The sequence below is a fragment of the Phaseolus vulgaris genome, chromosome 4 (genome assembly GCF_051622355.1).
Source record: "Phaseolus vulgaris cultivar YP4 chromosome 4, ASM5162235v1, whole genome shotgun sequence".
Taxonomy (NCBI): domain Eukaryota; kingdom Viridiplantae; phylum Streptophyta; class Magnoliopsida; order Fabales; family Fabaceae; genus Phaseolus; species Phaseolus vulgaris.
The window spans coordinates 42,376,155-42,389,844 of record NC_143501.1 but is presented as its reverse complement, the minus strand read 5'-3'; the positions used below and the strand labels follow the sequence as shown (position 1 = coordinate 42,389,844).

Genomic DNA, 13,690 nt, shown 5'->3' with positions numbered 1-13,690 from the left:
ACTATAAGTGCTGAAGCCTATCATTTTATAGTTCTTCCTTGTTATTTGTTTCTGAGAGAATCTCTTTAATGTCCAATTTGCTAATGAAAGGTGGAAGGACCAATACATACTGTGAACAAATTTGAGAAGAAATAGTGAAAATAGTTTATTTTCTCTGTTCCTTATACCAGCTTTTGAAGAAAATGAAAACAAAGTAGCATGTTTTGCAATTCAAAGTGAAAATTAGCCTAAAATAGTTTTTTCTGTTCCAAAAAGAAAAGTATTGTGAACATGGTCTTTTCATTAATGGTTTGTAATTTTGATATTTTTAAGTTATAACCGATGTTCTAATTTATTTATATAAATCACTGGTATCTTTTTCAAGTCATCTAAACTACAATAAAAAGAATGACTGATTAAGTTGTGATACATATTGTCATTACTTTATTGTCTAAAATCTGCTAGCAACTTGCAATTAATGGAGAGATGGAGCTTGCACATCATTTGTCTGCATAACTTTCGTACCAATCACCAAAAGGTGATTGTAAAAGTCATGAAATCGATCCCTGGGATTGAAAAAAGGTTCACCAAAATGGAAATTTGAGTTAAGCATTATAAATTCAAAAAGTAAGAATGGAAGAATTCCCTTAAAATACTTAAGCAACTTGCACTAATGGGTTGGTACATGAGTCCTTGTGGCACCCATTACATATGAACACCTTCCCTGACTTGCTCAACAAATATTTCTTCACAAAAACTAAGTCAATTTCTAACAAAAGATTTGGAATTATGACATTTTCAGACACCAAACCAAACGGTTCTTCCATATATCGAATATTTTACCTTTATATTTGATTTCTTTCCATCATAATAAAAGGACAAAAGTTGAAGACTATGTTTGACATAAATTGTGAAGTTTGAAAACTATCATTTACGGTTGTCTTACTCATAGTCTTAATAACATTTCTTACAAGTTACGCACAAGGATTTTACACGTAGTCATGATCAAAGTGTTACTTACTCCATCGTTGCTCTTAGTTAGTCTCATTTCTTATCAAGAGGAACATAACTTATCTAATGAGTCAGTTGAACCTACTAATCACTAAGAAACTATTAATTACTAACAAAAGGATTCAATAAAATTATCCAAAATCTTATGCAAAAATCATATGAATATGTATTTGTGATACTTGAAGTGGGTTGAAGAAAATACAAATTTAAAAATTAGATATATGAAGGATAACGAAATAACTAACTAACGCTTATAAAATACACCTCTCACAAAGTACTCAATAACTAACCATATTCCTTGTTCATCTTAATTATCTTTTGAATATTTCAACTTAACTCCAAAAGTTTATAAATATATATTGATCCCACAGGGAATACTCACTCACTTTTCACACTTAATACTCATATACTTCTTATATTTTATAGTTTATCTAACTCTTACTGACTTGAGCATTGGAAAATCTTCTATAGGGATCTTACCCCGATCTTCGTCAATAACTTTGCGATCGTTGGCTCTAAATCATGTACAAAGCTTAGTCAGACGGTTGGTTAGACCATATGATGTGAAGTAGAAAAAGTTTGTCTACTAAGAACAATGTAGTAGTATTAACACAAGTTAGATTGTTTAATGTGTTTGTGGTAACTGTCTTAATGTTTGTTTCGAACAATTTATATTACTCCTTAGTATAGGGTCTATATATAGAAAATTTATGAGCTTAGACACTACACACTGTATTGTAAGTAGACTTTGTGTATAGACTGCCCATTGTTAATAAAAATATTTTCTTCAATGTTGTTTGTGTGTTTTTCTTGTTAGTTATTGTTGACGAATCAAACAATTGGCATCGCCTATGGAGAGTGTTAAACGAGTAAGAGAGACTCGTGAGTAGAATAATTTTAAGGAGGAGAAGGAGCTTGCAATGTATAGAGGAGACTCACTTGATGGGGAGATTGTAAGGAAATCAAGTGTGAAGTCAGGAGTCTCAGATGTATTTTATTACCTTCTCTCTTTGATTTGTATTTCTGTAAAGATCTGGTGTTGCACAGAGTCAAAGGGTGTTCTGATCTGTGTTGTGTTGTAGCCAAAGGAAGTGAGTGTTTTTGAGGGGTTCAAGATCACTTCTTTGGTGTGTGTGTAATTTGTAATCTGTTGTTGGTTACATAGTGGAATACCCAGTGGTTTCTGGGGCCTGGATGTAACTCTTGGTGAAGAGTGAACCAGTATAAACATTCTGTGTGAATCTCTCTATCCTTACACTCTTTAAAATGCTTTAACTTTGTTTTTATAAAGTGCTGATAAAAACAACCGACTGTTTCGTAAAAACAACTGGTTGATTTTCTGCATCAAGCTTAAAAACAATTTTTTATTTGACTGGACAGATTTTCAATTGATTAATTCTTCATAGCCTTTCACTCTACCTGCAATAAACAATTCACCCCCTCTTATTGTAGCCCTATAATTCTAACAGTCATCCATAGTATCTTCTATTCCGTCCTTTTGGGAAAAACATATTTTCCCCAGGTCTTGGAACCTTAGTTGAGTCTCCAAAAGACACATGTATATCTCATATCTCTTGAATATCAACAAAAAGGTGTTTGTGCCCACAAATATGATTACTAGCACCAATGTCTAGATACCATACCATATCACTATCCAAAGTGACATATTCATTGGTCATCATGAAAATCCCTTCATCTTTTGTCTCATCTTCCTCGACTAAATTTGCATTTTCTTCCACTTTCTTCTCGATATGGAAATCCTTTGCGTAGTGTCCATATTTTCCGTAGTTGTAACATTCAACATTTGGACAATTTGAATGACCACCTCTTCCATGACTGCGGCTTCGGCCATGCCAGTTTTGCTAGTTCGTTTGTCCTCTCTCTTCATCATTATCCATGACCACGACCAAATCTGCGACCTCTTCCTAGGTTATGTTGCACATATATCACCTTGTCTTCCTTGATGACCATCTTTGTTTGTAAGGCTTCCTCCAAGACTTCTTGTTTCTTTTTCTTCTTTCATTGTTCATGTGCTTTAAGAGAATCCGCGAGATCATCATTGGTCATTTCTTCCATATTTCTTGACTCCTTGATTGCACATACAATATTTTCAAAGTCATCGGTTAATGATCGAAGAATTTTTTTCACAACCCTTGCACCCGTGAGAGTTTTTCCATTGTGTTTTATTTGATTGACTATTGTTTGCACACGAGTAATGTAACTAGATACATTTCGAATCCTTCATCTTCATGGCCTCCAAATCACCTCGTAGAGTTTGAAGATGCATTTGTTTAACTCAGAAGACACCCTTAAACACATTCTAAAATGTCCCAGGCTTCCTTGAAGTTGATGCACCAACAATTTTCTCAAAAATGACTCATTAACAACTCGATACAACATGTACAAAACTGCCTTATCTTTCGATCGTGTCTCTTTCAATGTTGTGTTTTGGGTTGTCGGGTATCTTGCGGTATTTTTTGGTTCTTCAAAACCTTCTTGAACCACTTCTCAAGAATCTTGAGATCCATGAAGGACTTTCATTTGGATGCTCCAATTGTCATAGTTTGTTGTCGTTGTTAATCGGGGTAGTGACAAATTATTGGTCATAGGGACCATAACTCTGATATCAATTTATGAAGAGAGAATATATTTTTATTTTATCATTGCTCTTCAAATGGAGGGTACAATATCACTATATAGTCTAATAATAGACTTCTCAAATTCAAATTAACTAACTGAAAACCATAATTATTTTATAAATAATATTTAAAACTAGAATTAAAGGTAATTATTCTTGGCTAGTTTACATAACAAATTTCATTTGCAAACCCTTCTATAATATATAGCCTTTTGTACTAAATCCCAAGCACAAACAAAGTGTGGATTCCATTACTACTTCCTCAAGATAGTACTCACCTTTGATTTCTAATGTTCTTGTTAGAAGAGAGAGAGTACAAGAAAAGAGTATCTTGAATATATGAGTTTCAGTGTATTACGGATGCATGAGATACATGTATATATATATATATATATATATGAGTTACGTATGCGTAACTGTTATAACAGAATGTAAACTTATCTGCCTAATATCCTCCCCTTAAACTTATGGTTTGCCAATAACCATAAGTTTACGATGAAAGCTAGTGAAAGAGGGTCTAGATACATGTTTTGTGAAAGCATCTGCAACTTGAAACCTAGCCGGAAGATGAACTAACTTAACAAATTGTTTTTGAACGTAGTCCCTAAAAAAATGAAGATCTAGTTTAAAGTGTTTGGTGCGAGAGTGCATGACTGGATTTGCACTGAGTAAAACAACACCCAGATTATCGGAGAAGAGGTGGGGTCCTCCGGTGGATATGTGTAGCTCATGGAAAAGAGAGTGAAGCCAAATAACTTCAGTGAGGACAACAGCTATGCTCCGGTACTCCGCTTCTGAACTACTTCTTGAAACCACCTTTTGTTTGTGAGAAGACCAAGTGATGATGTTGGATCCAAGATAGACGCAATAGCCGGTGGTGGATTTTCGATCGTCTACATCACTTCCCCAGTCTGCATCGCTGAAAGCAAGGATGTCCATGGATAAACTACGTCTGATAAGCAGACTATGCGTTGTGGTTTCAGCAAGGTATCTTAAGATACGTTTGACTGCTTTCCAGTGGTGCTCCTGAGGATTTTGCATGAACTAGCAAACCTTGTTGACAGCGTAGGAAATCTCAGGGCGTGTGACGAGAGTATACTGTAGGGCACCGACGACAAAGCGATATAAGGTGGGATCTTGAATAGTCGGAGAAACATCCTTTGATAGACAAAGAGCAGTTTACATGGGAGTTGGAACAGAATGAGCTTCATGCATGTAGGTTGGCTGAAGAAGATCGTTGATATATTTGGTTTGAGATAGAAGGATACTTCCATCTTTGAGATGTTGGACTTCGATGCCAAGAAAATAATGAAGATGTCCCAAATCTTTTAGAGCAAAAAAGAAGCCTAGTGTGTGTATCAGATCTTGAATGTGAGAAGATGAAGACCATGTAATGACAATGTCATCTACATAAATTAAAATGAAAATAGTGTAAGATGGATTGAACTTAACAAATAAAGAGTTATCACTCTTAGTAGAGTGGAAACCAATAGATTCCAATGTAGAACGTAGCTTTTCAAACCACGAGTGTGGTGCTTGCTTGAGGTCATATATAGCTTTCTACAGCTTGCATACGAGATGGTGACATGAAGATTGAAAACCTGGAGGCTGCTACATATAGTCATTTTCGCGAAGATCACCATTCAAAAAAGCTTTGTTGACGTCTATTTGATGTATGGGCCATGTAGCAGAAACAACATGCGAAAGAACTACACGAATGGTTGCAGGCTTGACTACATGGCTATAGGTTTCATTGTAATCAGTGCCTGCAGTTTAAATGAAGCCTTTGGCCACAAGAGGTGCCTTGTGCCTTTGAAAAGAGCCATCAACATTGTATTTGTTTTTGAAAACCCACTTACATCCAACAACTTTGGATCCACTAGGAAGAGATGTTAGGATCCATGTGTTGTTGTTGATAAAAGCATCATTTTCGTCTGTCATAGCTTGAAACCATTATGGCGAGTGAAGAGCTTCAGTGACAGTGGTAGGTATAGAAGAGTGCAGATCAATGTGAGAAGTAAAGGTTTTGGGTTTGAAAATACCTACTTTTGATCGTGTTATCATAGGATGATTATTTAAGTTTGTAGTAGTGAGGGAATCAGTACGAAAAAGATCAGAAGGAGATGGTATTATGACAAAGAAGTTAGTATCAAGATTATGTGTGGAAGAAGGGGAGATGTTTAAAGTATTAGAAGGCGTGGGTTGTGGGATTAATAAGGGGATGGGAACAGGGGTAGGAGGGATGTCTTCAGGAGGAGCATGGTGAATAAAATTGTATTGTGGTATATGGAAAAAGATCTTCTTGGAAAATAACGTGATGAGAAATGTAAACTTTACCAGATGAAGAAAGGCATATGTAACCGCGATTTTGGATGCTATAGCCAAGAAAAATGCAACATGAAGAGCGTAAATCAAGTTTATATTTGTTATATGGGTGAAGAAGAGGATAGCATGCACAACCAAACGTTTTTAAAATTGTGTATCAGGTGCATTGGGGAAGAGAAAAGTATATGGAGATTGGTTACCAAGAATAGGAGAGGGTAAGAGGTTGATGATGTGAACAACTGTCATGAAAGCTTCGACCCAAAACTTGAGAGGTAAAGAGGAAGCAAAAAGAAAAGTGAGCCCCATGTTAGTGATATGTCTGTGTTTTCTTTCGGTGGATCCATTCTGCTCATGAGTGTGAGGACATATGATACGGTGTTGTATGCTAAAAGCGGTAGTAAACTGTTTGAAACATAGAAACTCTTTGAAGTTGTTAGTTTGGATAGCCTTTAGTTTATAGTCGGTTTGGTTTTCAGAAAATATTTTAAAACGAGATAAAGCAAGAGAAGCCTAAGATTTATGTGAAATAACAAACATCCATGTATAACGACTATAAGCATTAAGAAAAGAGATATAATAGCGTGAACCATTGGAAGCACATACAAGTGAAGGTCCCCAAATGTCAATGAACACCAACTGTAAAGGTGCAACGTAATTGGTAGCAGAAGCATGAAAAGGTAGTTGGTGTGACTTACCAATCACACATGCATAACAAAATTGTGTCTTAGAGTTATATTATATGTTACAAGATTTTAAAACACATTGAACGACAAAGCTGTTGTGCTCAAACTTGTTATGCCAGAGCTGTCAGGATGAACATTCAGTTTGTAGGAAGCATGGTTAGCAGTGTAAGAGAGTGAATCAGTGGAAGAAGGAAAAACATATAGACCATCTCTAACTATTCCTTGAATGAGGATTTGATGAGTATCCTGATGTTTAACAAAACAAGAGTGATGATAAAATCCAAAATAGACATTATTGTCTTTTGTAAACTGAGCAACGCTAATCAAGTTTTTGGTTATATGTGGAACGTGTAAGAGATGACGTAGAAGGAACTTTGTGTGAGTGTGTGGGGTGCAATATAGAAAGCAGATCCTGTGTGTATAATATTCATACCTTGACCGTTGCCAACCTTTAATGATTCAGAGCCATGATAAAGTGATTTTTTGTGAAAAACAGATGGGTTGTTAGTGACATGGTTGGTAGCTCCACTGTCGTGGTACTAAAGAGGATCTTTGATGGTCGACGATGCACCCATAATAGATGGTGCAGAGTCATCGTCGGTTGAGAAGGAAGATTGGGATACATTAGCCGTAAACGAAGAATTGATAGGAGGATCATACCTATGCCAGCATGTCTCAGCAATGTGTCCTTGTTTGTGGCAGATCTGATAATGTGGTTTACTTGAATTCCAAGGTGCATGATGGCGAAAAGGAGGACGAGTGACAGGTCTCGATCCAGAAAAGGAATGCACAAAGTTAGGATACGGTGGACGACTCTGGTTGTGACCATCACGGTAGGGTTTGGTTTGAAAACTGGGTTTCTTGTTGAGACAAGGGGAGAACCATTGTGTGGAACCTAATTAGCTTGAATAATGGAGTTTGGTATGAGTTTATGTTTTCAAACCTTTCTTCTTGGGCAAGTAGTAAAGATTCAAGCTCGTCAGCGGTGTAAGGATCAGAACGCGAGAGAACAGCGATGATGAAACCATCGTATTCCCCCGATAGACCATCCAGAATGGCGTTTATGTGTTCAATATTAGAAACGGAAGCACCAATGGAAAACAGAGAATCGATAGTTTTTCTGATATCAAGAAGGTAGTTGGTAATGGTTCTGTCATTCTTGGGTGTGCGAAGAAGAAGACGAAGCTTCTTGATGGTGGCCCTTGTGTGGGAGGCATAGTATGTGGATAAGCGCGTCCAAATAGCAGCAAAGGATTCTAGACCAACCATTTTGGTTAAGATGGAGGAGGACATGGAGGCCAGCAACCAGGCAACGAGAATATGATCTTGCTTATGATAGAGTAGAAAAACAAGGTTGATGGTGGGTTCTTGATCTTGATCTTCGGATGAAAGAAACTTTGATGGAACATTAGTACCATCTAGGAGATGCATGAGATCCATACCACAAAGAGTAGCAAATATTTGTTGTTTCCTAATCAGAAAATTTTCATATGTAAGTTTTAGTGTGATCGGGGTAGAAAAATATGGTGTAAAGGAGACGCCATTGGCGAAGTGGGTGAAGAAAGAATAGAGGAAGAAGACGATGAAGAAGGGATCATGGAAAAAAGATAGCTCTAGATACCATGTTAGAAGAAAAAGGAGAAAAAAGAGAGTATCTTGAATATATGAGATTCAATATGGATGCATGAGATATGAGTAACGTATGAGTATCTGTTATATCAAAATGTAAACTTATCTGCCTAATAGTTATTGCATCATATATAGATAGTCTTGCGATTATGAAAACATAAAATAATTTCATTTGATGTTAGAAATTATTTATTTTAAAACAAAATGACCTATTTTTATACACGAAGGACAAACCAGTAAAAGAAATTACATTCCTACAAAAATGAATAAATTCATACAGCATTAATAAATTGTAAATAAAAAAATTATGAAATAAGATTTAAAGCTTTTTACTCTTGCCCATTTTTTTATGATTAAACTACTTTACATATATCATATTTTCTTATAAGTTAATAACCACTGTAAAAGTAGAGAATACTATTTATATCAAAATCATTCTCATCCACAATTTACATCAAATTATAAGATGCCCCAAATCAGAAGCCAAATTCATCTCATCAACTGTTTATTTATCACTGCTACTATATTTGGTAGTATCTGGCCTAAGCTCAAAAAAGAAAAATTACAAGCCCTGCAACTGCAGCTGCCACAAATCTTTGTAACAATCTCTTTCCCTTATAAGATGCACCATTCTTTACTGTCACCGTTTCATCTGTTCCCTGGTTTCTACTATTCTCAGAACTTCCTTCAGCTGAATAACAAAATAAAACATCATAAATAAAAGAAAATTTTAAGACTACACCATTAAACTTAAACCTCAAAGTAAAACAATAATATCCAAAATCGAATATTTCTCTGAAAGAATCACTACCAGAAGGACTTGGAGAAGGACTCGTAGAGCCACCATAGGAGTTCTGACCCTTTTGATTAAAAGCTTGAGCTTCAGGTGATTTAGGATCCAAGTGCAGAAGTGCTGCTCAAATAATTTCAAACAAGAATATTTTGAGATGAATCAAACCCAGATATTTTTAACTTTCAGAGTTGAAAACTCAGAAATAATAGCTTCAAAGAGATAAAACATGACAGATTTAGAAACTTTTCCACTCTTTCAAACATGTTATTCTCTAGTTATGAAAGAGAAAAGTAGACAACTTTGAAATACACATTGCATAAACATACCCTTAAAAAACTTTTGTCCCTCTTAATAGCACGTTGCCATCAACTTACGAAAAATAAAACCATAAGTCATTCGATCCCAATTACCAATTAACAAGGCTTATAAACCTTTGCATAGAAAATGGAACAAGACACTGTAATGTAGTGTTCTTTAAGGAAAAGAAAAGCTTGATTTGGACATACCTGGACACTGTGAGAGATTATCAGGTGTTTTGCAAAGAGAGGGGAGACCAACAGCAATTGTGATGTTAATCTTCAAGCCAAGGTCAGGATCATCCCTGTCTTTGAGAATAACGCAGATGCACTTCTTGTTGCTCGTCATGGCTTGCGTGAGACCACTGCAACAATCTTCAGTTGGTGATTTCGCCTCACCACCCAAATATGGCAGACACGTTGCAACACCTGTCAGTGATTCTGCACATTTCTGTTTCTCTTGAGCTGAATCCCCCATTGCATGCATAATCAACACCAATGTTATTGCTAACACTAGCATGTGTGGTGGTGTAGCTCTGGAATACATTTCTCAATGCAGATGAATGAATGCGTGAGGTGGAGATAGATTATACAGACTTATAGTTATAGGGTGTGGAACAAGATTTATGATTATATACACAGCAGTGTTATAGGTTGAAATTGTTAAGTTTTAGTGCTACATCTGAAATGTCTTGTTCATGATTGAATTTATCAGAAGGTTTTGTAGTGTAATGTTTTAGAGAACTGTGGAAATTGGGAAGAAAAAAAATTCTTTGGTTGCAATGTGAACTCACTGAAGCAGACCAGCTTGTGACTAGGATCTAAATCATTTCCAATTTTGTATAAGCAAGTTGTGCACTAACAGCTTATTTTATTTCCCTCTGTAATAAGGCTTTTTTGGACAAGAATACGCTACTAATCACCCTCCAATATTTTACATATTGTTTTTATCTTCCAAAAGTACATCTTCCCAACACTGTAAGTGTGTTGAAGCCTTTCATTTTATACTTCCTCCTTGTAATTTGTTTCTGACAGAATCTCTTTAGTGTCCAATTTGCTAATGAAAGGTTGAAGGACCAATACACAATGCTGTGAACAAATTTGAGAAGAAATAACTACAGGTAATGGGGAAAAAAATATGTAAGTTTACCTGAAAGTTAAATAATTAAAAAATTACAAACAGCAAGGAACTGCTTGTGCTGAACAGTTTATGAAGCATTTGAACTATTTCTTTGGTGAATTCTTTTTTGGTTTTGTGTTTATAGAAGAAATAGTGAAAATAGTTTATTTTCTCTGTTCCTTAGCCTAAAATAGTTTTTTCTGTTTCGAAAAGAAAAGTATTGTGAAGATGATGACTTTGATACTGGGTTTCTACTTACTAGCACAGAGAGAGAGCAACGTGCTTCTGATATCTTGAAGACATTTGTTCTTCGAATATGAAAAAGAGAAAAAGAGGTCATAAACATTCCAACCACCCCCATGATGACCTAGTCCATGAGAACATTCCTATTTCCTAAATATATTATTATGGTAGTTTAAAAAATAAACCACACTAGTGATATATTAACAAATTAATTAAATGTGCTTATTTTATTATATGGTGGTAATTATTATAGAATATATTTAGAATAATTTTATTAGTTAATAATATAAACATTACACCAACATACATAATAGCATTAAAGTTATGTGGCCATTAAACTCTTATAATTTGTTTGTAATTTTGATCTTTTAAAGTTATGACCGATGTTCTAATTTATTTATATAAATCACTGGTATCTTTTTCAAGTCATCTAAAACCACAATAAAAAGAATTAGTGATTAAGTTGTCATACATATTGGCATTACTTTATTGACTAAAAATCTGCTACCAACTTGCTATTAATGGAGAAGTGGAGTTAGCACATCATTTGTCTGCATAACTTTCATACCACTCACCAAAAGGTGATTATAAAAATCATGAAATCGATGACTAGGAATGAAAAGAAGTTCACCAAAATGGAAAGCATTTGAGTTAAGAAGCATTATAAGCTCAAAAGTAAGAATGGAAGAATTCCCTTGAAATACTTAAGCTACTTGCCTTAATGGGTTGGTACATGAGTCCATGTGGCACCCATTACATATGAACAACTTCCCTGACTTGCACAACAAATATTTCTTCATAAAAATTAAGTCAATTTCTACCAAAACATTTGGAATTATGTGAGATTTTCAGAACCCAAACCAAACGGTTCTTGCATATATCGAATATTTTGCCTTTATATTTGATTTCTTTCCATCATGATAAAAGGACAAAAGTTGAAGACTGAGATCTTTGCCATAAAATTCAAAGCTATGAAACCAGGACATAAAACATTGACATGAACACTGGGTGAAGTAGGAAAACTATCATTTACGGCAGTTTTCACATTGTAGTCTTAATTATATCACTACAAAAAAATCATGAAATAGAAATCAATTTTAGAGACAAAAATAATTAGTTGTTATAGTGACTAAATTAGAGACCATTTTAGGAACCAAATAAATTTTTTGTTTCTAAATTAGTTTATATTATTGTTAAAGGGTTTCTAAATTGGTATCTAATTAGCAACTAAGATTTTTGCTACCAAATTTAGAATCTAAATAATAGGTAGTTAAAACCTTGGTAACTAATTAGATACCAATTTAGAAACTATTTCACAATAATAGAAATTAATTTAAAAACCAATTTTTTTTTTAGTTTTTAAAATGGTTTCTAATTTAGTTACTATTGCAACTAATTATTTTGGTCTCTAAAAAATAGTTTATATTTGATGATTTTCTTGTAGTGTATAGTCTTAATAACATTTGTTACAAGTTAGACACAAGGATTTTAGACGTTGTGATTCATCATTTTGGTCAAACTGTTACGTAACCCATGTTACTTAGTCTAAATTTCTTATCAAAGGGATATAACTTAATAGGTAGATTATATGATATGCTAATCACTAACAACAGATAAAAGATGGGAATATTTATTTGTGATATACTTGAAATGGGTCTAAGAAAATCTAAACTTTAAAAATTAGATAATATTAAATTTGGATGATAACAAAACAACTAACTAGGACTTATAAAATACATATTTTATTATTGATAAAGACACTTAGTTATGAATGTTTTAGTTTGAGGTCACTTAAGCTCTCAACCAAAACATATATAACACTACAAGAAAATGATGAAATAGAAACCATTTTTTAGAAACCAAAATAATTAGTTGCAATAGTAACTAAATTAGAGACCATTTTGGAAACTAAAACAAAAATTGGTTTCTAAATTAGTTTCTATTATTTTTTATTATTGTTAAATAGTTTCTAAATTGGTCTCTAATTAGCAACCAAGGTTTTAGAGACTAAATTTAGAAACTAAATAATTGGTAGATAAAACATTGGTTGCTAATTAGATACCAATTTAGAAACTATTTAACAATAATAGAAAATAATAGAAACTAATTTAGAAACCAATTTTTGTTTTAGTTTCTAAAATGGTCTCTAATTTAGTTACTATTGCAACTAATTATTTTGGTTTCTAAAAATTGGTTTCTATTTGATGATTTTCTTGTAGTGTAATAACATATTTGCTTATAATTGCAAGTACTCAATAACTAACTATATTCATTGTTTATCTCAATTATTTTTTAAATATTTCAACCTAGTCCCCAGAAGCTTATAAATACATATTGATCCCACAAGGAATACTCACTCAATATTCATATACTTCTTATATTTTACAGTTTCTCTAACTCTTACTTAAGTGTCAAAGAATCTTCTACCGATGGATCTTCCTTCGGTCTTCATTAACAACTTTGTGATGGTTGGCTCTAAATCATTTACTACAACTGACTGTCTACTTTTTAGTCAAACTTGGTTAAACCAGCTGATGTGAAGGAGAAAAAGACCATTTACTAGGGACATTCTAGTAGTGTTAAGACGAGTGAGACCGTCTAATATGTGTTCGTTGTAACTGTCTTAAACACTTTGTTCCGAATGATTTTATATTACTCCTTATTCTAAGGTCAATATATAGAAACTTTATGAGCTTAGATGCTACACATTGTATTGTGAGTAGACTTTGTGTATAGACCCTCTTGTGCTAATAAAAGTGTTTTCTTCAATCTTGTTCTTGTGTTTTTCTTGCTTTGTTATTGCTAACGAATCCAACAATTGGTATCGCATGGGGAGAGTTTTAAACGAGTAAGAGAGACTTGTGAGTATAATATTTCTTAGAAGGAAGGGGTATTTGCAATATGTGGAAGAGACTCACACTTGAGGGGAAGATTGTGAGGAATTCATGTGTGGGGTTAGGAGACTCACTTGAG

General features: G+C 34.1%; 1 protein-coding gene across 1 annotated transcript; it reads right to left on the bottom strand.

The window, feature by feature from the left end:
- Positions 1–8,673: 8,673 nt before the first annotated feature.
- Positions 8,674–10,203, bottom strand: LOC137837634 (non-specific lipid transfer protein GPI-anchored 14). Its single transcript, XM_068646701.2, has 3 exons — positions 9,565–10,203; positions 9,077–9,178; positions 8,674–8,956 (listed from the first exon to the last, which is right to left on the bottom strand). Exons 1-3 carry the CDS (start codon positions 9,899–9,901, stop codon positions 8,814–8,816), a joined length of 582 nt encoding a protein of 193 aa, XP_068502802.1. The 5' UTR covers positions 9,902–10,203; the 3' UTR covers positions 8,674–8,813.
- Between the last annotated feature and the right edge of the window lie 3,487 nt (positions 10,204–13,690).

Bases quoted from the DNA above. Each gene is read 5' to 3' on its own strand.
- LOC137837634 (XM_068646701.2), bottom strand. From the start codon at position 9,901: ATGTATTCCAGAGCTACACCACCACACATGCTAGTGTTAGCAATAACA. The intron at 9,179-9,564 runs GTATGTCCAAAT...TTATTTGAGCAG, and splicing joins TAATCTCTCACAGTGTCCAG to CACTTCTGCACTTGGATCCT. The intron at 8,957-9,076 runs GTAGTGATTCTT...TTTGTTATTCAG, and splicing joins TCCTTCTCCAAGTCCTTCTG to CTGAAGGAAGTTCTGAGAAT.